Genomic DNA, 20,165 nt, shown 5'->3' on the forward strand with positions numbered 1-20,165 from the left:
AAATAAAAAAGAGGAAGAAGAAAATGATTAATTGCTGTTCGTCAGATTTATTGGACTTCTAAAACCTGGGTTTATCAAAAAAAATCACAAACGTTGTATGACATAATAAAAAAGTGATAGAATTCTTACCACATTATTTTAACTGGAAATTACTAAATAAAGTGCTCAAAGGACAGCCACATTGTATTTTAGCTAATAGACCATTTACTGCATTATATAGTTGCCCAGTTTATGATGCTTAAAAGAGAATAAAGAAATATTTTTTGCACACAATTTATGTACTGTATATTCAATGGGTGGGATTATACATATACTGTATATGTGGGATCTGCCAGTGGCTGAAGGAACACCTTGTCTTTCCCACACAGGCTAAAACATACTACAACAACTGTTTGCAATTTACTCCCCAATCATAAGCATTTTTCAGTGAATGGTGATGTTGGATATTACAGATAAATAAATCTACATTTTTGTAAGAAATCAAATACTTTAATGACCTTTGTGTCTTACTATACATTTGGTGAATGATAGGCAATTTTTCAGTGAGATACACATTATACTCAACATATATAAATATGAGACATACAAATGAGAAAAACGGATTACTGTTTTTTTAAAACACTGTACCCTGGAATGGTTTTAAAAATTCTTCTTAGCACTTGGACTGCACCATGCACTGTTTGCCTTTTAGTCATACAAACAATAAGACAGTGAAAATGGCATAACTTCCACAGACTGGAGTACCTATCTGTTTACATTTAGGAAAATTTAAGTCAAAAGTCTGTTTTAATTTAAGAGATATCATGATTTTACTGTACTGGTATAAACACTACACATTATTGTACAATATAATCAATATGTTTGCTGCTTTGAACATTATGAATTTTGACTAGATCTCTATAAACTATAAGGCTGGGTATGGGTCAAAGGTTTTCAATGTCAATACTGTGTGTTCATAAACAATACTTTTCTATATCAACAATTTATAAAACAAAAAGAAATAACAACATTACAGATTACGGCACAAATCTTTTCATCTCTCTGTCTCTATGCGTAACTGAGTTTTTCCTGCATGCCTTTACAACGTGTAACGTTAGACAGCCAATCCCAGCATTATTAGATCTTGGTGGAAGCATGCTGCATGCTTATTGGTTCACTGACTCTGATGAGATTTACTCCTATGGAATTGAAATTGGACATTCAATGACAAGCCATTTTTACATTTCATTTTTGCATTTCATTTTTATACTCAATACTTTCGGTCAGTGCCTAAAGAGCATTGAATTTGGTTCCCAGCCCTAATAAACTACAGATCTTTAAGAAGCTCTTTTTCCATGCACTTGTACTGGAGCATTGGGAAGATAGTTGCTTTTGCTGATTCTGTTACTCAAACTGTAACATGTGTATGTTGTGTAGTTAATGCCCATAGGTTTTCGCACAGAACCAGAAGTTACACAAAGTTACATATAGCTAGTATAGTAAATGCTCTTCACTCTTTTACAAAAGGTATTATTGTCACAAACGCATTACAGCAAAAGCCTCAATACCAGAAGCATAAGAAGTGAAACACTTTAGTGCGGATCATTTACAAAAAAGGCTTGGTGGAACAACAGAGTAATGCAGCAGTATTGCTGTTAAGACACCAACAAGTGTTGTCTGTCTTTGATTTTAAACTAAAAACAAGTGGATCTTGTTGCCAGAAGTATGTTACTGTAAAAACTCATAATGTTGGACTAGTCTTTACTATTGTCAGTTTGTTATGTGTCATACTTTTGAAGAGTTCAGTGAGTTCAGTGAGTGAAAGTGGCCCAAAATTGTTGCATGTCTCACACCAGGACAAGACAAAAATTGCATTAAGGCATGTGAAAATAGTTGAGGATATAATGACGATGCCAACAATAATACAACAAAGACACAGAGAAATATAAACATACAGGAAAATTCTATAAAATCTATGGAGTCCAGCATAATTTTGTTCAGGAAAGAAAAGGTCTGTGTGTCTCTGCAAACGCTGAGGCCGACACATGAATGAGCTAAGATGATTACACCAGCTAAGTACTGAAGGAAAGCAATCCCCTCTTTAATCCCAATAGTAAAGACACATTCTTGTACACAAATTTTAAATTACACAGACATGCCATTTTTACTCTTTGAGCAATAAGAACCATGTTTTTTACCTTTCCGGCAACAGCAGGCACTCCCATATCCTCAATATGGAACAACGGTGAGGAGTTTTTGTCAAAGAAACTGACACCCTTTTGATAATAAAAGTAAAATTGGAAAAGTGTAGTTGTTTGAAAAGTAAAGGATCTCAGCTGCAGTTTACACGGCCATATTCGGGACGCTGAGATGGCAAAATAATTCTTCATGCCTCTCGGCATCTCTCGGAAGTGAGCTGGCCTGGTGCAGCAGAAAATAACTGCCTCTTTTCTTCACACTTAACCACCAACTCCACCATCTTTCTCTCCTCAGTGTCTAAACCTGTAAGAGATGGGCAGGAGCAGGTTATTTTTCTTCAGGGCCTGGACCCTGCTAAGTGTCTCCTCATCCAGGGCAGTGTAGCAGCGCCGAGCATAATCCAGTAGCTTCTCCTTGGATGGATCAAACTCGCCCACCTCTGCCACCTTCTCCGGGGCCACTAGGAGAAGCTCAGCAATGGGTGTGGTGGAAGCCACCGTGTTGCGGTCCACACCATGGATTTGGAAGGCTTTTGACATGTTTTTCAGACGCTGGTATGTAAGCAGGATCTTCTTGTAGCGAAACAACACTCCAGCCGCATCTTTCACTGAGAAAAAGAACATACAAGAGAGTTAGCTACAGCAGTCTTATGAATAATGTTGAGTTTTGTTGCAAGATTATTCTCCTTCCCTTACCTCTCTGTCGCTCTCTAGGGGCTCGGAAGACCCGCCTCCTCTTTAATTGATGTCTGTTGCTGTGAATGGTATCTTGCATTACATCTTCCCCTGATATCATTTCCTCCTCCTCGAGGTAGCCGTCCTGTTCCAAGTACTCATCAGATTCTCCCAAGAGTGAAAGCGAATCTGATGACAACGTAAAAAAAAACACAATATAATTTTTTTTTCCCCCAATTGTTTCCCCCTCATAAGTATTATCAATAAAGCTAAAAGGGAGCTTTGTACCATTTGTATTACCTGGACCTATGTTGCTATGTCCACTCATTTCATTCATGGATGCCCTTGTAGCACTGTTGCTGCCACTGGCTGTGGTATTGGGAGTACTATGGCTATGGCCTTGTAAGAGGGCCTGGGATTGTGTAGAGTTGAACAAAGCATTTATAGAGGCAAGCTGATTGGTTAGTGGACTGGATACATGGTTTTTGGAAGGCACCATGGTTGGAGGACCAGGCCTTCGTTGGATGAACTGACGTGAGGGGAAATGCTGCGACTCTGTCTTCTGTTCTATGAGGAGAAGAAAGCCGTAAAAATTGAGAAGCTGCAATCTAAGATGGAATACAAAAAAGTAACAACGTAAACCATGAACATGATACACTTAAGCATATCTATATCTAACCATTTTTTTTTTATTTCGCAGTTAAGTGCATAAATCTTTGTTTTTACCAACGGGACGATCTTCCTCTCTTCTTACCCTCCAGTTGAATCGTCTGGATTCATAGCCTACAGAGAGACAAATACCAAGAGTTATGAATTGCTTTGCAAAAGTTCTGTTTCTAATCAACTTATACTCAAATTCTTGCTGGACAAGGTTATCATCTCACACCTGTCCCGTGTCCTCACCGTTACTGTACTGGCTCTGACTCTGCTCCTGTCCTTGGCTCTTTGTGGAAAAGATGAAGCGGTCCAGCTGGCAACGGAGGAAGTCCCTCTCCTCTTCCAAGTCCTCAATTCTTTTCTGCAGCCAAGAATTTTTCTCCAGAGAGATCTGTAGCTGGGTCCGCAGGTTGGTGACCACCATGTAAGAGTTGTTTACCTGAGACGTGCCAGCAGATGGGGGCGACTCTGAGGAGGACAGATAGGATTGTCAGGTAGTACATATTTGTTTGATTATCACGTCTTTTACACATTTTGTTGTTGTAATATTTCTATTCTACATTTATGTTTTTGTTTGTTTTAGTACTTTGCTGTATTGTTTATTTGCTTTTAATACGTTTATATATGCACCAATACCATGTAAATGTTACTTACTTGGCAATAAATCCTATTCTGATGTTGATTATGATTGTTTGGGAATTCACCAATAGTGTACAACATGTAACTTTGTGTGACAAATGAAATTATTGTACAAAAAAGGGAATTTTCTACTTTTGATTCTGACATTCACCATCAAAATTCTGATCACTCTGGTTGAAAAATCCTTGCTGCTCAAAGTTGCTCTCTTCATAGGGGATGGCAATTTCATAGGCGTCCTCGTTTTTTGGAGCTGAACAGGAGGAAATAGGCACAGTATAAGTAACTGACCTAAAGGTTGTATAATATGAATTTGCAGGTTAAAAAAACCTTACTCTGCAGGTGGAGTGAGCCTGCGTGGCTCTTGGATGTGGAAGCAGCATCAGTTCTGTTTCCGTCCTCCATCTCATACCCCAAACAACGTGAAAAATGCTTGATTAGTTTCCACCGCTAAAGAACTCACTGGGACATTTCCCACTAATGAAACGAACAAATGACTTTGTTAAATAAATATAGTGCTTGTGATCACATTTATTTACAAAACGAGTTTAGGGAAAGATTTCGTTATGTGCTGTGTCGTATTTTATGAAAGTCCACACATCCAGCAAACCAAAGCTAATGTTATTGTAAACGTTTCTGGCCATGCACGTATAAACTGAATCCGTAAATCTCGATGCGTTAACAGTAACACAAATGTAGCTAAGTTTGAAGCGGCCGGGCAATGCTCACACTATGAAAGCGTGTTAACATTAGCGTTAGCTCCGTACTACGTTAGCCTAGTTTAACGTTAGCAGGAAATTAGCAGTGAATATAAAATTACAATTCCATCCCTTCTGTACACCTTAGTGTTGGATTCCGTCAATCAGACATTACTAGAATATCCATGCTTCCAATATATTGTGCAGAAATTGGTACATACCACTTTACGTTTGTAATAACTTAATCGTGCACATGTAATAAGACGTTATTACTCTGTCATAGCTCCATTCACCAGTTCGTCTGCTAGCTAACAAGCTAACAATAACAATAACGCTCTCTCATTTTTTTTCAACACTCTCTTGCGTCATTTCCGGATGTAATATAATTAAGAACTGTCTTTAGTAAACGGGAGAGCCAGAAGAATGTCCTGCAGAGTCTTTGTTTAAGTATGTTATGGGAGTATTTAAAGAGATGAATATTTAAAAAAAAATATGTGGGCAAAACAATAATACTTTTGTGTGCTGTAAAGTTACATGCTAAAACAATTTACTTATGTAAGCCTATTTAAACAAGTCTTGAAATAAATTCTGTGACAAAAAGGACAAAAGGTGCATTAACCACACACTGCAGCACGTTAGACAGGTAGCAGATGAGGAGGTGTCAGGTTTCACTGTTGACTGGAGGCGTTTGAATGCCATACACTAGCAAGCTGGTAACGTAACGGTAAGTTTGGGATGTTGTTACCCCCCAAATATATATTCTTGAGTAATGTAGGTTAGACGTTGCTGCTCTTGGTCTGCATAAAAGAAGTCTGTTGAAACGTACTGGACAGGTGTGGCACCTGTTTTGACTGTAAATGCAAGGCCAGTGTAAAACATGTAAGAAAATGTTATTCATTTATGTGACGACCTGTTAGTGTTGCTGCACCAGTTTACAACTCAAAATGAAAGTCAACGACTGAAGACATTTTTTTAATGAAAATAATCATGTTTGCACAAGATGAGTCAGGTCAGAACAAATGCTCAAGTCCTAATTTTCTTACCAAGAAGGATAAGTAGATTATTTTACATCAACATAAGTGCAAACTTGTAATTGCACATAAATACTGCATAGGACACTTTTTATAGACACATTTAAAATGTGTAGTTTGTAGTTACACTATAGGCAATGTGGCGGGGTTGAATTTGAAAAGAAAACCACAAAAAAAAAAAAAAAATCAATGATTCTCAATACATCAGGAGATAAGAAGTGATTGTGATTACGCTTAGAGAAGATGAAAACCTGTTCCAGTTTACAGTTAAAGTATGGACACAACAGCTTCATCAGCAGCCACATTATTAAGCTTAGGTTATGATCAAAAGATGTAAGACAGAAAGACCGGGTGCCCCCTTGGTGGAATGAAGATGTGAATGACAACTCTGCATAGTCTGGTAGAAAAATGTATCAGAGAGCTGTTTGTTGGGGAGACTAAATGTATTGTTAGTGCAAAGGTAAAAATGAGCTAATCAGGCATCTGAATTACTGACCAGTTTTACAGAAATTATATGAAATCAGACAAAGGCACACAGTAGACATCAAAATCCATCAGGATATTCCAGTCAAAAGATAGACGTCAATAAAAAAATGAGGTAAACAAGGATGAAACAGCATGTATCAAATATACATTTCTAAAGGATACTTTTGTTGCTGCCACATTGAGATGCTGGTTCATTCAGTTCCATTAAAGCACCATTTGCAATGTTGTCTCTAGCTAGTACACATGTGCTATGTCTTTATCTCATTCCAAAAAGGGCAGATCTAGGTGATGATTGATGTCAGAGGGAAGGGCTGGGGACAGAGGGGGTGGAATTCCGCCAGATGATCATTTGACTGCGTTCAGACCGCTGAGGTGTAGCTTGGGACAACTCAGCCGATCCCTCATTTGCATCGTCTCCTGAAAAAAATAATGGACGGCTCAGTTAGACATTTCATAAACTAAGCACTACCTAAACAGTAAAAACATGCAACATACAAACGCTAATCCAATTCATGAGACAGTTTTAAACGATGTTTACACTACAATGATATTGTCCTTCAACTCACCCATTCGGAAGTTGATGTAGCCCTCTCCTCCACTGAGGATGAGCTGAGAGGTAGTGACAGTGCAGCCAGGAAAGGCAATCAAACAACCTGTGGGACAAAGATGTCACTACAAGACAAATGCAGCATTCAAAGATACTTGGAAGGATCTCCCTGAGTCAAAAACAAGTTGTTGAAAATGTTTAGCACGTTTAATGAAAGAAAATCAGATTCTAACCAGGTGCAGCTATGATGAACCTGACAGCTTGTCTATGTCCATGGTAACACAGCTGGGCTGATGAAATGGAGCAATATGGGATGGAAATGGCCTCTGATGCTGTAGACAGTCATTAATATAGTTAATGCTAGATAGAACACATTTCTGAAAATATGTGATTCAAGCACCTATATTCTCAGTCTAAATAAAACTCACTTATGGATAATGGAATGGAGAAAATGGCACCACCTCCTGTGCCCACCCACAGACGCCCAGAGATGATTGTAAGAGACGAGATCTGGAGAGGCGATAGTGTCAGGAAGGCTTGGCCTACAGAGGGAGACACAAGCATGTTAGCTGAGCTGCAGGAAAGAGTTTAAACCCAAAGTTGCCTGACACAAAACAAACACATAATAAATCCAGCAGCATCTCTAGCAGCTAGACCTTTTGCCAGTTTGATAATTTGCTGCCACACACCCCAGGAATTTGCACAGAGACTTACGAACACAAAGATTTTCAAAGGATCCAGCTAATGACTAACATTGATTTGAGCAGTACGGTTACATTATAGAAAATGACTACACTATGCTGTAACACACTGTAGATTCCAGAGCCAATAGACGGGCACACAGTACATGTCTGTAAATGTAATATTTTGCACATTAAAATTTGATTTGTAATAAATAGGGGAAAAAAAATACCTAATGTTTTAGTGACCAAAGCAGAAAAATCCACTTCCTGTAGTGGCCGGCCTGTGGACCAGTCAAACAGTCTGAGGATTGGGTCAAGGCGGCAGGATGTCCATACACCGCTTCCACCAGCACACAGGAAACGAACCTGCTGCTCACTGCGGTCAGAGACCGAGAATGTTTGCTGTAAGGTCGGATGAGGAATAATGATGGTGAGTTCAAAGACAGAGGGAACATGAGACAAACAATGTCAGATTCTCCACTGTTTCTTACCTCAACCGTCTTGTTGTCAATGTCAACCACATTGACTTTGTTCCAATATCCCACCCACAAGCGGCCACCTTTTGCAAGGCAGCAGCGAATGGGCTGCAAAGGGTTTGATCCGAGAGGCATCACCAAGTGTGACTGTAGATTCCAGCCACCTATCAATCACAGCACTTATTGCTTCATTATTAACGTTAAGCATCAAGTTATGTGAAGAATGCTAAATGAAGAAATAGAGATAGATTAACTGAGACAGTCTGATTTTACCTTAAAAAGACATTTACTCTAAACAGAAAGACATTACCTGAACTGTGTGAGAAAAATGCTAAAGTTCCATCAGCTAAACCAGCTATGACTTGACCCTGGGAATACCTGTCCAATTGAGTCAACAGAAAGAAGCTTATTTTCAATTTTTTATGAAGTCATAAAGATAACTCAATGTTACATTACAACATACAATAATTAAAGGCCCCATATCATGCTCATTTTTAGGTTCACAATTTTATTTTGGGTTTCTAGAACATGTTTACATGCTTGAATGTTAAAAAAACCCACTTATATTTACTTTTTCATCCTGTGTGGCTGAATATACCTGTAATTACCCTCTGCCTGGCAAGCTCCGTCTTAGCACCTGTCTGCTCTGATTGGTCAGTGTTTCTGAGTCTTTTGCATCTGTACTCTCTGAGTTTTTGCAGCTAGGGAATGACTATAATAGCATTGTAGCAGCTCTTTCTAATTATATTTAGTATAGTTGTGACATCACAACCTTACGGAAGTCTTAACTGTTTGTTTAAAAGCACCGTTCTTTAATACAAGCTGTGTGGATTTCTCAGTGGATTAAGTATTTTGATACTATTGCATTATAGCACCTCAACCTGCTTAACAATCAAAAACTATATGGAAATCACCTTTTACAATATGGGACCTTTAAATGCTAAAACTTAAATATAAATACAAATATGTTTCAAACACAGAGCACACAGAACTCACGTTAGCGAATAAACACCTTCCGAGAGAGAAACAGACTGCAGACAGCGCCTCCTGACACCAAAGGCTGAGTGTACCAGAATACTGTGAGACAGACAAAGTGGGAGAAAGAAGGGGGGAAAAAAGAGAAAAGGAAAAAGTCAAAGTGCTTTGCCAACATGCATTTTACTCAGATAGAGTATTATTTATTGAAGGGAGCTGTTTACTCAGCACACACTACCTTCCTTCCTGAGTACCAATCCACACAGTTCCTGTAGTGTCACCTGATATAACAATATCAGAAATGAAGTAAGTCAGCAATGTTGCTTTCCAAGTGTTTTCAGTTATCAGTATGCTATGAATGTTTTAATGTATTCTGTAAAAGTACAGAATATATAAAATATGTTGTATGTACTGTATGCAGCTGCTGCAGCCCATTTTACTAGCACTGACCTATGGGTGGCACAGCACATATGCAAAGAGCAGTAGCTGTGGGAGGGAGGCTGAACTGGTCCAATACTGTGTTGGACCGTGCTGGATCAATCACTGTAATATCACTGCAGGAGACAGGGCCAGAAACTACCCACACAGAACACTGGCAGAGAAGGACGGATATGGAGTTTGGAAAGATGTGTGGTGTGAAACAACATGTCCATGGGGCAGTGTTAGTTATGCTTGGATGGCATTGTACATGGTGATTAGAGTATGACTGCAGTTGTTATTTAAATCAGGATAATGACAGACTTACTGTTGCCTCTCCTGAGATCTCAGGGGTGACTGCAACCGCACAGTTCAGCTAAAAGAAAAAAATAAGTTAGGGCCAATGTTTTGAGGTATGATGTAAAAGCTGCCAGGTTTGTGCATTTAAGAGTTTTGCAGTGAAAAGATCTACCTTAGCTGTGGAGTCTCTTTGATCCAGCAGCCTAAGCTGCATTAGAACAGGCACATCCTTAGGCTCTGGGACAGCTTCATGACATTCCTACAATGATGACAGTTAATCAACAAGATATTATTAGTATTGTGGAAATGTAACTGAAATGAAACTCTCTGCGGTATGAGATTGTTTTTCATTTGTTTAGTTCAAATAAATGCCGTATGTGTGGTAACCAAAATGTACAAGTCAGACTCTTAAAAGCCAGGGGCGCTTTAGACCCAATTTTTAATCATGTACTCTTCTACATTCTCTCTCAGTAGTTCTATATGTGCATTGCTACTACCTGTGTGATTGCCAGCGGTGTGCTCCAGCCGTGTATCTGCCGTTTTCCAAGTGATCCCCAAATGTGGGAGCGAATTTCTCGGTAGAGTTCTCTCCTCCTGACACGAGGGGAGAGCGCAGCAGGAGAAGCAGATCTAGAGAGAATGCTTCTGCTGTTAATCAGCTTGGGGGAGCCTTTTAGAATGATTCAACTGTGTTTGCAAATAATGATGTAAACAAAAGAGCATATGCTAAAGTGACATGGCCAAAAACACTAGCTTACTCAGCATTGGTTTGACTGGCAACCGGTAGTTGCGGAGACCCCAGAGGAGAGCGAGTGAGTGATGGAGAAGTTGGCAGGCCGAATGCAGAAGGTGGGAGTAAAGGTCCCTTGGTCAAACCAAACAAACGGTTGAACCTTTAATACAAATAAAAATAAACAATTGTTAATATTTTATAAAGACCATAAAGTGTCTGTGTACAGCATATTACCAAACGTTCAATTATATAGCACACTTGTTTATTTAGCTCTGTGTAGTGTCTATGTAATGCCAAGTGGTTTCACAGACAGATTCCGTATGAATCTAAAAACAGCAAAGATCCCTCCCTCCCAGGGGCGCATTGCTTAGCTGACATCTTTTACCTATTCAAACACAATGTCCTTCATCACCAATGTCCCGGCCTACAGATCGTATCCTGCAGACTAAATATTGTACATATTATACACTATAAATCCTTTTGATTTCTTTCAATGTTAATCATTTTCAAAGAAAATGAGAATAATGATACAAAAAAAAAATCATACCAATTAGATATTTTCCTTATATGGTGGAACAAATGGATCCTGAAATGGTAGTTATTTTGGTGACTCTTTTAGAAACCGTGTGCTACAGAGCTAAATTTCCACTGCTGTTGTAATTTATATTTTAATGTGTTTATTGACAAGAGGTTGCTGTATCAAGAAAAGGTCAAGGCAACCTGCCAAACGCCCCATCTTGCTATTTCCCAATAGTTTTTCATACAGCATATTGTTTGATACGTTATTGGTTTGCTTTAAGATTATCAGTAATAACAATATTTCAGTATCACAAGGCAGCTTTACTGCCTGCTTTATCCTCTGGCACACAGTAGCACAGGCATGAGCCCAAGAATACCCTCCAAAGCTGCACCAGCCAACTTTTTTGTAAGTTATGACTTAGGAAATTAACTTCACTGCACTTTGAATTGACAAGAGGATGAGTATGCAGTATAATGTCAAATGACAAGACAGACACTTACTTTCTCCAAACACTTAATCTTTTGTCCTCAGTTAACCTCTCATCCTTTGATGCTCTATAAAAAAAGACACTTAATGAAGTTAGAGACAAAAAATCATGAACACGATTGTTCTTGTTTTAACCAAATTCTATATTCTCTATTGGACAGACATTCTCTTTAAAACATCAACCCAACTATGTTGATTTAGTAGCATAGTTACCTGAGTGTCTGACTATGTCTTACAGCCTCCTGCAGCTCAAACAGACGCTGCTTGTATTGGTTCTTCTCCATGACCACACGAGCCATTTCAGAACGAGAGAAGTGGCGCATGGATGCGGGTAGAGAGGCCTGAATGGAAAGATGTATGCTATTTAGTGGTGTATACCACATTTAATTAACACTGAGCAGTTACTGAATTTGAAAAAAAGCTTTGCCAACACAGTGCTACTGTTGCTGCGTGATACAGTAGATACAAATATGAAAATAACAATGCCTCCTTACATCAGGATCCTCTGATTGGCACGCGTCCAGTTCTTTCCGAATTCTATGAATAATAGTTGATATTAAGGACAAAGTTACTCTAACAGCAGTCCACATAATTGAAACAGTATATAACTATTCCCAAAAAGGCAAAGAATTAATGAACAAAAATGAAATGGAGAACAATCTTCTACACCTCTTAGTTTCCTCCTCCTTCTCCTTTATCCGCCCTTCCAATCGTGAGAGTGTTTCCTGAAGAGAGGCCAACTCCAGTGTAAGAGCTGAACGGTCATCAGTGAGCTCTTCTACCCGAGATATCAAAGCCTTACGGCCAGCTTCTACTAACTCGCTGGAAAAAAGAAAACGGAGGAAAAGATGAATAATTTCATTAGCATGGGTTAGGGTTAAAGAGAGGAAACAGTTCCAACAAATTAGTGACTTTAACATTCTCTAGTCTTGTTGATTTGTTTGTAATGAAGAAAGAACCCCAAGTGCTTGAAAAATCCACTGCAAACTAGAATAGCCATAACAAGGTCAGAGAAAATAAATATAGGACTCACTGGGTGACTTTCAGTTCCTCATACTGAGAAAGAATCTCCTCAAACTGGTCTGCACTGCCTACACAGAAAGAAAGTATTAAAAAAGTTTGAACACACATAGAACATTGAGAGAAATAGAAATATTGTTTGTTTTACTATTTACATTTACTTTCAAGAAGACATTACTAAAAGTGGTAAAAAAGGAAGTAACACTTTCTGAAACCAATGGAGACCTTTTTCATTGATGTACTTGCACGTCACATTAGTAGGGTATATATAGTTTTTCACAGTTTCCAGATTATATTTTTAAAAACCAGTGTTCACTTACTCTGTGCTCCAATGCTGCACATAGGACACACATGCATTGTTATGGAGTTTGTTTTTTGCAAAATCATAACTGGTTTATTCCTGGGCAGTTCACATTTTGTTAAGATAATGACAAAGTACATCAATCATGTTCATGAAAAAGGTCTCTAAATGTGTGAATTTACCTCTGACACTGGCCCCTCGGTCTACACTCTCCACATAATCCCGACTCAGCTCTGACAGCTCAGAGAACACAGAGTCAGTGTTGCGCAGCTCCCACTCCACACCATCATCTTCCTCCACCTCTTCCTCATCTTTTTTCTGCCTTTCTCCTCTCTGCTTCTCTTCTTGTTTGCATATCTGCTCTCCCTCCTTCTCCTCTACTTCCCTCATCTCGTCCTCCATGCTGGTCTCCGTCTCATCTCTCGGTGGCTCTTTGGTGTTCAGTCTATCTGGGGTGCTGATGAAGATCCAAATTAAAGAGTAACAAATTAATAAAGTCTAAAAAAATAATAATCATGAGATATGGTGAACTTGGGTTTTAGTTAATGATTACACATACTTTTCATAAAAATCTCCAACTGACAAAAAATAGTCAATTGTTTCAGATTATTACCTTGCATTCACGCTGTCATGAAATTGCCTCAGCTCAGGAGTGGAGCTTATGATGTCATTGATAAACTGATCTGCAGTGGGCTTTAATGCAATGTCAATCGCCTTTTCTTCCTTGGCTACTAGATCCTCCAAACATGGGGGACCAGAATGTGAATGTGGTCTTTGAATCATCTGCAAAACAAACAAAAACAAAGAGGTGAAACAACAGGTACATCTCTGCCAAAACACCTTGTATTAAATTGTTCCAAATATAGTTATGTGTGTAAAATGAGAATATGTTTACCGTTTCATTCCCACTGGATTCTGACAAGACTTGGTTGTATGGAAATTCAGCATTCTTCGGACGCACATGATTCCTAAGCGCAACATACAGTGTTACAAAGCCAAGAAAAGTCACCTGAATATACAGGATCAATGTGTGCTTCTTTCTGACATTTTGCCCCACTTTCTTGCAGCACTCGTACCATTACTGAATTAAAGTCTGTGACTTGTGATAAATACCTACCAACAACTTCTATTTCATTTTGGAAATTACCACTAAATACCACTTTTTCAGACCAAAGCTCAAAGATGAAATTATAGCTTTGTTGCTAAGGAGCTAACCCTTTCTATAAAAGCCTTATTTAGAAACAACAAAACATGGGAAATTTGCGAGTGTGCTTCAAGTGTGACTGAAAAGCTAAACTTAATTTACATTTGCTAAATTGATCTCAAACTGCCATTTTTCAGTTACATATAGTAAACATTGCAGTTAGTATCCTTGTAAAAGGTAAACAGAAATACTGCTATGTTGCAACTGTTATGGTTAATGTCAGAAGTTCTTGATCTATTCTTGATTATATTGTTGGCTACTGTCCATAATAGCTTGTGTGTGGCTGACAATAAAGCTGCTGTCATGGCTTATAGCCCTCCTGTGTGAGGCACTATTTATAGTATTATAAATGAGGTATAGATTAAAAGGTGCTGAATAAGAACAACCTTAAAGGAGAATCTCTTCCAGAATCCTTTCTCTTTTCCAAAAGTTCCCGATATGTGTGAGCCAGCTAAAGGAGAGAACATCATTGAGCTTTGAACTAAAGTAGTAACAAACACAGCTTAATATTGTAACAGTGTGTTTCAGAAGTCACTGTGTGGGGATACCAGAAACTAAACAGCAGTATCTGACCTTGTGGTGAGTATGTCTCAATGTGCTTAGTTCTCTACTCAGATTGGCTTTCTGCTCTTCCAAGGCCACCACTGTAAGAAAACATACCATGTAGCTTTAGAATTATTATCTACTGATCCAGTATCCCTAAAAAATGTAGAGGCTGTAGCTCTTCTTCTGGAAAACTTAAAAATGTATCTCGTCATGACTTGCACAAGACAGATGGAGAAAAAATAGAATACCTGGCTACTATGCCATTTGTCACCACTAACATTCAAATACTCACACTGATCAGCTTGCTCTCTTGCTTTCTTCTCCAGCTCTCTCTCTCGCCGCTCTCTCTCCTTTTCCCTCCCCCTCATGGCCCTCCTCTCTTGTTCAATTTGGTCATCCAGCTCCAAATACCTCTAAAGAAAACAAAATGCTTTAACAGCTTTGAGCACAGACAACCTCCTACTTTCACAGCTGTTAAAAACGCAACCTGAATCATGGTATGCCACACTAAATTAACACTTTCAAATCTCCATCAATCCCCACCTCTTGACTTTCTTTCCTGAGTGCTCTCTCTGCTTGATATCTCTCCAGCAGCTCTTCTCGCTCAGCTTTCTCCCTCTCTGCCTCCTCCTCCCTGTCTCTCAGCTGGGCTTTGCTGCTGGCCAACCCCTCCAGTACCCACACAAATATGGGTACCAGCGACTCCACCACACCTTCACCATGGGTCTCAATAACTGTCTGCGAGGGGAGAAAGAAGCAGAATGAGAAACCATTCAGATAAACAGATTAGGCATAAATTTTTTCCTGAAAACAATAATGAAGACAGAAAAGTAACTTGAGGATCTGCTTTACCTGTAGCTCTGAATAAAGTTTTCCTGCCTCTTCACTCACAATGTTGGGGTCCAGCTCCACCTCCCCTGTCCCACACAGCACTCTCTCACTGTACTCCATCAGCCAATTATTTTTTTCTGCTGTATTAACTGTCAAAACGGTTTCCCTAGCTTGAACGAAGGCAAATGATTTTACAACTCTATAAGCCAATAATGTTGCTCTCCTGACTATACTTCCTCACCAACTACTACAACTAGTTTATCTGGCTTTCTAACATTTCTGCTAACGCCAGCACCACCCATCCTTCACAACGTTATATCCATGTTGTCCTTGACAAGGGCAGCATCCTCTTAGACTGCATTCAACTAGTTGTTTCTGTGCTGTGAAGTTAATCTGATGCTTTAGAGTCCATCCTGGGGAAGAAAAGAAGAAAATATATGATATGTAATGATAATCAATCTCTACACTTCAGCTAAAAGGACAGCCAGCGGTTCTGTGCAATATGCAAGCTTAGACATGAATTTGTATCTGTTCCAACTAACTAGCATATGCTTTTAAATGGCTGAATTTGCCATGTGGTTTTCTGCTATTATAATCTGTGACTAACGTGGTTTAAAAGCAATCAAAAAACAAATTCGACTGATTAGAGGCAGTGGTTTAACAGACATTCATTTATGATCAGTAACTTATTTGTGTTCCGGTTTACAGACACATTTTTAGACTACACACATTAAAACAATCAAAAATTAGAAAACCGTGATGGATTTTTTAAACCATTTCCTGACATCGTGTAGACAAAATGACGAATCGATAAAATAATCATTAGTTTAACAGAAAATGAAAATAATCACTAGCTGGCACCTTAATCAACAGTATATGGCAAGTCGAATACACATGTAGCTCATTTATGGTTCTTAAAGTACATTTTATTTCGGCTTAAGATGTCGGTAATGCGATTTAAAGACCCTTTGACATAATCTACATAAAAAAGAACAAATGGATTTTGTGTTCACAATCTATGCATCGCTAAATAAGTATTAAAGTGCAGCACAGGAGAGACAAACCAAACAACAGCCTGTGTGAGAGAGAGCGAGCGTGCGTGCGTGCGTGCGCGTGTGTGTGTGTGTGTGTGTGTGTGCAAAGAACACAGAAGTTCAAAAGGTAACATGTAAACCCACTTTAACACTGACAGGTTATATTCGTCGACAATTAAGCTACATATAGCCTTCGTGGTTAGCTAAGAAATATACAAACCTTTTAAAATGACAACCATGAATTGGCATACTGTAGCCTATAAATAAGTAACATGACTGACAGTGGACACCTTGGGAGATATTTGGCAGCAACGTTGTAGGCTCTCTTGAAAAACAAGGCTTGTCGTCGCGCTGTTCAGCAGCCGTTTTACAAACTCACCTTCATGGCTGACACCTTCGTGACTTTCATTTTAATTCCTCCAAACTTACATTCCAGCCGTTTTCTCTTCAGGTACGGTATTACACATACAAGAGTTTGAAGGAGGGGGTGTTGTGTGATTCTGATGTGCGCAGACATGTCTTTAGTTCGGCCAATCGGAACGCTGCAATTGTCGGTTGTAACCAATAGACGGAAAAAAGAGGTGGGATGTAGGCAGTTTTGTTTTCAAAAGGAGAAAAAAAGTTTCCTGAAACTCGAAGATGACACGTGACCAATGGAGCCGCAGCGCGCTGTCAGGTGACCTGAGCAATGCACGTCCAAGTCTGATATACCTGTAAAAATACTTCACATACCTGTGAGAGCTAGCTAGTCTCTTTACCCATGTTATTCAAAGTGAGTATTTGAAAATGTACGATGTTTGCATTGTGAACGCTGCTTGTACGTCAAGTTATTAATTATTATTATCAAGTTAAGTGTCAAGTTCAAAGGTAAGACGACTACCAAATGTTGTCTTAAAGAGGCATCCCTGCAGATAACTCTTTCTCTAGCTATAAATTATAAAATGTGCTGTAATTTTATCACTATGAATCACCTTGGGAAAAGGTGGAGTAAGTATACTATTTAGCACAGTGAGGGGCAGTAAAACATGTAGGCTTTTAGCTACTATAAATCCTGATGAAGAATGTTATTGGATGAAGTAGTTCATTTTAATTCCAGCAGATGGAGGTACGAACACATCCCCCCCCCTCCCCCTTACGCTTCTGTTTTACAATGTTTTACAATGACAAATAAAAAATTCTTCTTCTTTCTGCTCCCTTTAAATTTCTGTTTGGTGGTTTGGAGGTGGTTTCTGTTCTGTTGACCTGCACTTATTATTTGTATTGACAGATAATATAGGCTATTTCCCCTTATCTGTAGTGCTATTTATCAGTTTATAGTTTTGGTAGAAGTTGCCCAGTGTTGAAGATATCGGCCATAGAAATATTTACCTTCTCTCCAAAATAATGGAACAATATGGGCTTGTGGTTCTCAAAGGGCCACACAAAAAAATGCCAAAAAACTCAACAGCAATTTCTACTGTATCATGATCCGGTAACTCAAGACTATCCACATGCATTTCATGTAAGAACTGTGGTAGAAGGAAAAATATTCTTCTTACATGAAAATCGAAAATGCTAAATCACTTGGTCCCTTTTGGAATGCATACACTTTTTTTGAATTTTTGACCCAGGGGACCAAAAATGCTGGGCAACTCGCATCAAAATAAACTAAACTGATAGCACTACAGATAAGACGAAAAATGTGTATTTTTCAGTTTGGAGGGAACTGTCCCTTTAAGATTTGATCCTGTCCTTCCTGTCCCTTTATTTATTACAAATTTAATGTAGTAGGCTTAATACATCTTTCACATCCACCTTGACAGTTTACTGTTGGGCTAACAGTTGGACCATGTGTTTTACTCTGTCTCTGTCCCGCATACAAACATGCACATGTTACATGAAGTTAATTTATTATAGTACACACTGCTACATGTTACATTTAAATTATCAGTTGTGTGAACGAAAGAAAATACAGGAATGAGTGAAAAACAGTAGGCAGTGGTTTAAGGAGTACTACTGATGCAAGTGTTACATGAATAAAAGTAGCAATACCTTTTTTAATCGTAAAACACTACAAGTAAATGTCCTGTATTCTTACTTACATACAAGTAGAGTAAATAAAATTAAATAAATAAAGTATGCATCTGGTTGATACGAGGAAATGTGTTGTCTTACTGTAAAACAGGAGTTACATTTCTACATAATTTTGATTAAAATATAAAGGGAAATGCAGTAGTGAGCTTTTTTTCTTTTCTTTTGCCCAATATGACATTTTTCTTCAATTTCTTCTTTATATTGTGACTTTTTTAATTACCCTCCCACTCTCTACAAGAACTTCTTTTCCATCCTCTCTGTCCACTCTTGTCGTCTCTCTCTTTTTCTTTGTCAGGAGGTGAAATGCCACCACACTTCCCACCACCACGAAACAGAGGGCCAGAATTACAAATCCCAGTCCCAGTAAGTGAGAGGTTCTTCCTTCAGAGTGGTTCAGTTGGTCCCACAGCCCCACTGCTACACAACTGAAGCCGATGAGAGTTCCCCAAAAACCAAAAGCCAGCATACACGATCCACAAGACAGCTCAACACCCCCGGTCACTACAGTGACGCCCGCAACCGAGACAACCCCTCCTGGTAGTGTCACTGTCTCAGATTTAGGGTCGTAGGCGACAGTAGAAGACAGAGTTGAAGGATCAAGTGTTTCCATCTTAGTTGTTGTGGTTGGTTTTAATTCCTTTGTCAGATGGCCAGCTTCTTCTTCTGTCTTACTCCTACAAAATGACACATAGTCCTGATTTAAATCACTTATTATCAAATTTCCCCTTTTTATTTCCCTTTATGTAGCTTTAAGATGGGAAAGAAATCGTTTTATCTCTAGTTCCAACTCTTCATTGAAACTACATGATTTTTAAACTGAGTAAAATATTCAAACCATGTTTTTTATTTCACCAAGGCATCAATTACACATTTCCCGAAAATACACCTAATAGCCTTATATATTTGGTATCTTTGGGAAATTTGGGATCCCCACAACAATTTTAAATAATGTTTGTATGCGTAAACGATGTTTGGCTGCACAGCATTAGCATGTAATGACTGACCCATCACAAAATATAGAATAATGATATTTTAACATTGGTCAGTTAAATTCGGGTTTTTAGATACAAAGCAACTGATTTCAAGTTTAGATATAAATACAGATGCCGTCTAAGGATTTGGCGGTGGCGGTGAGGAAAAACTCTAAAATTGCTCAAAATTCAAGATCACTAATGCCCCAGATGCATATCTTTACTTTTTAATCAGTTTCATAGAATAGAATATGAAAGACATTTGCTTACACCAAAAATTTGAATAGATTGATGAGAAATTTCAAAATCAAGAAACTGTTATTAGTAATAACTTTACTTAAATTATTTATATAATAAGTACAGCATTGCTTACCTCAGCGTTAAATCTGAAGCTCAGATGTTAGCGGAAAAGTCCTTTAAATTCATAGATGTAATTTTGTTTTTGTCCAGGTATGGGAGTGATGTTAGTGAAAGCCTAAAGGTGCTGTTGACTTTCTCTCTGGACAATGAGTGTAGAAATGTGAGCAGGGGCCCCAAGTGCTGTTACCTTTATCATATACGTCACAACCTGAGGCCTCACAAAATGGTGGACACAATGGTCAAGATTGTTGTCAATGTTTGTTCCTCTCTTCCCTTGTAGTCAGTAGGAAGTTCTTGTCCATCATTAAGCATCATTATAACCCATTAC

General features: G+C 38.6%; 2 protein-coding genes and 1 long non-coding RNA gene across 8 annotated transcripts in view; all 3 read right to left on the reverse strand.

The window, feature by feature from the left end:
• Positions 1–17,078, reverse strand: part of si:dkey-17m8.1 (C-Jun-amino-terminal kinase-interacting protein 4) — a 29,243-nt gene extending 12,165 nt beyond the window's left edge. Inside the window, exons 1-29 of one of the 3 annotated variants that reach the window (XR_004332504.1) lie at positions 16,813–17,078; positions 15,421–15,812; positions 15,112–15,306; positions 14,861–14,981; positions 14,596–14,666; positions 14,409–14,473; positions 13,714–13,786; positions 13,432–13,601; positions 13,001–13,275; positions 12,531–12,588; positions 12,167–12,319; positions 11,992–12,034; positions 11,711–11,838; positions 11,512–11,565; positions 10,517–10,651; positions 10,256–10,388; positions 9,931–10,017; positions 9,787–9,834; positions 9,492–9,633; positions 9,280–9,322; positions 9,063–9,143; positions 8,377–8,444; positions 8,082–8,230; positions 7,821–7,992; positions 7,336–7,449; positions 7,141–7,239; positions 6,927–7,013; positions 6,602–6,777; positions 5,751–5,753 (exon numbers count right to left, since the gene is read on the reverse strand). Coding sequence is in view for 2 of the 3 variants with exons in the window: in XM_032519249.1 (XP_032375140.1) it covers positions 6,659–6,777; positions 6,927–7,013; positions 7,141–7,239; positions 7,336–7,449; positions 7,821–7,992; positions 8,082–8,230; positions 8,377–8,444; positions 9,063–9,143; positions 9,280–9,322; positions 9,492–9,633; positions 9,787–9,834; positions 9,931–10,017; positions 10,256–10,388; positions 10,517–10,651; positions 11,512–11,565; positions 11,711–11,838; positions 11,992–12,034; positions 12,167–12,319; positions 12,531–12,588; positions 13,001–13,275; positions 13,432–13,601; positions 13,714–13,786; positions 14,409–14,473; positions 14,596–14,666; positions 14,861–14,981; positions 15,112–15,306; positions 15,421–15,519 (2,982 nt within the window). In the remaining variant the exon portion in view is untranslated. Of the gene's footprint in view, positions 1–5,750; positions 5,754–5,796; positions 6,778–6,926; positions 7,014–7,140; positions 7,240–7,335; positions 7,450–7,820; positions 7,993–8,081; positions 8,231–8,376; positions 8,445–9,062; positions 9,144–9,279; positions 9,323–9,491; positions 9,634–9,786; positions 9,835–9,930; positions 10,018–10,255; positions 10,389–10,516; positions 10,652–11,511; positions 11,566–11,710; positions 11,839–11,991; positions 12,035–12,166; positions 12,320–12,530; positions 12,589–13,000; positions 13,276–13,431; positions 13,602–13,713; positions 13,787–14,408; positions 14,474–14,595; positions 14,667–14,860; positions 14,982–15,111; positions 15,307–15,420; positions 15,813–16,812 lie in introns of those variants that run through there. The other 2 variants (XM_032519250.1, XM_032519249.1) reach the window with 2 other exon arrangements.
• ccdc106a (coiled-coil domain containing 106a) lies at positions 1,494–5,173 on the reverse strand. 4 transcript variants are annotated; one of them, XM_032519262.1, is made up of 8 exons: positions 5,065–5,173; positions 4,481–4,550; positions 4,300–4,398; positions 3,756–3,977; positions 3,607–3,635; positions 3,141–3,414; positions 2,874–3,041; positions 1,494–2,785 (listed from the first exon to the last, which is right to left on the reverse strand). In XM_032519262.1, exons 2-8 carry the CDS (start codon positions 4,548–4,550, stop codon positions 2,469–2,471), a joined length of 1,179 nt encoding a protein of 392 aa, XP_032375153.1. In that variant the 5' UTR covers positions 5,065–5,173; the 3' UTR covers positions 1,494–2,468. The 4 variants fall into 4 exon arrangements, with proteins under 4 accessions (XP_032375153.1, XP_032375150.1, XP_032375152.1 ...); XM_032519259.1 differs by having other exon boundaries at positions 3,141–3,419; positions 3,579–3,635; positions 5,065–5,171; XM_032519261.1 differs by having other exon boundaries at positions 3,153–3,419; positions 3,579–3,635; positions 5,065–5,170.
• A 1,227-nt stretch (positions 17,079–18,305) lies between the features above and the next one.
• LOC116691549 (uncharacterized) lies at positions 18,306–20,019 on the reverse strand. The gene is made up of 2 exons (XR_004332505.1): positions 19,851–20,019; positions 18,306–19,180 (listed from the first exon to the last, which is right to left on the reverse strand). It is a non-coding gene; the product is annotated as an uncharacterized LOC116691549 (long non-coding RNA).
• Positions 20,020–20,165: the final 146 nt, after the last annotated feature.

The sequence above is a fragment of the Etheostoma spectabile genome, chromosome 6, assembly GCF_008692095.1.
Source record: "Etheostoma spectabile isolate EspeVRDwgs_2016 chromosome 6, UIUC_Espe_1.0, whole genome shotgun sequence".
Classification (NCBI taxonomy): domain Eukaryota; kingdom Metazoa; phylum Chordata; class Actinopteri; order Perciformes; family Percidae; genus Etheostoma; species Etheostoma spectabile.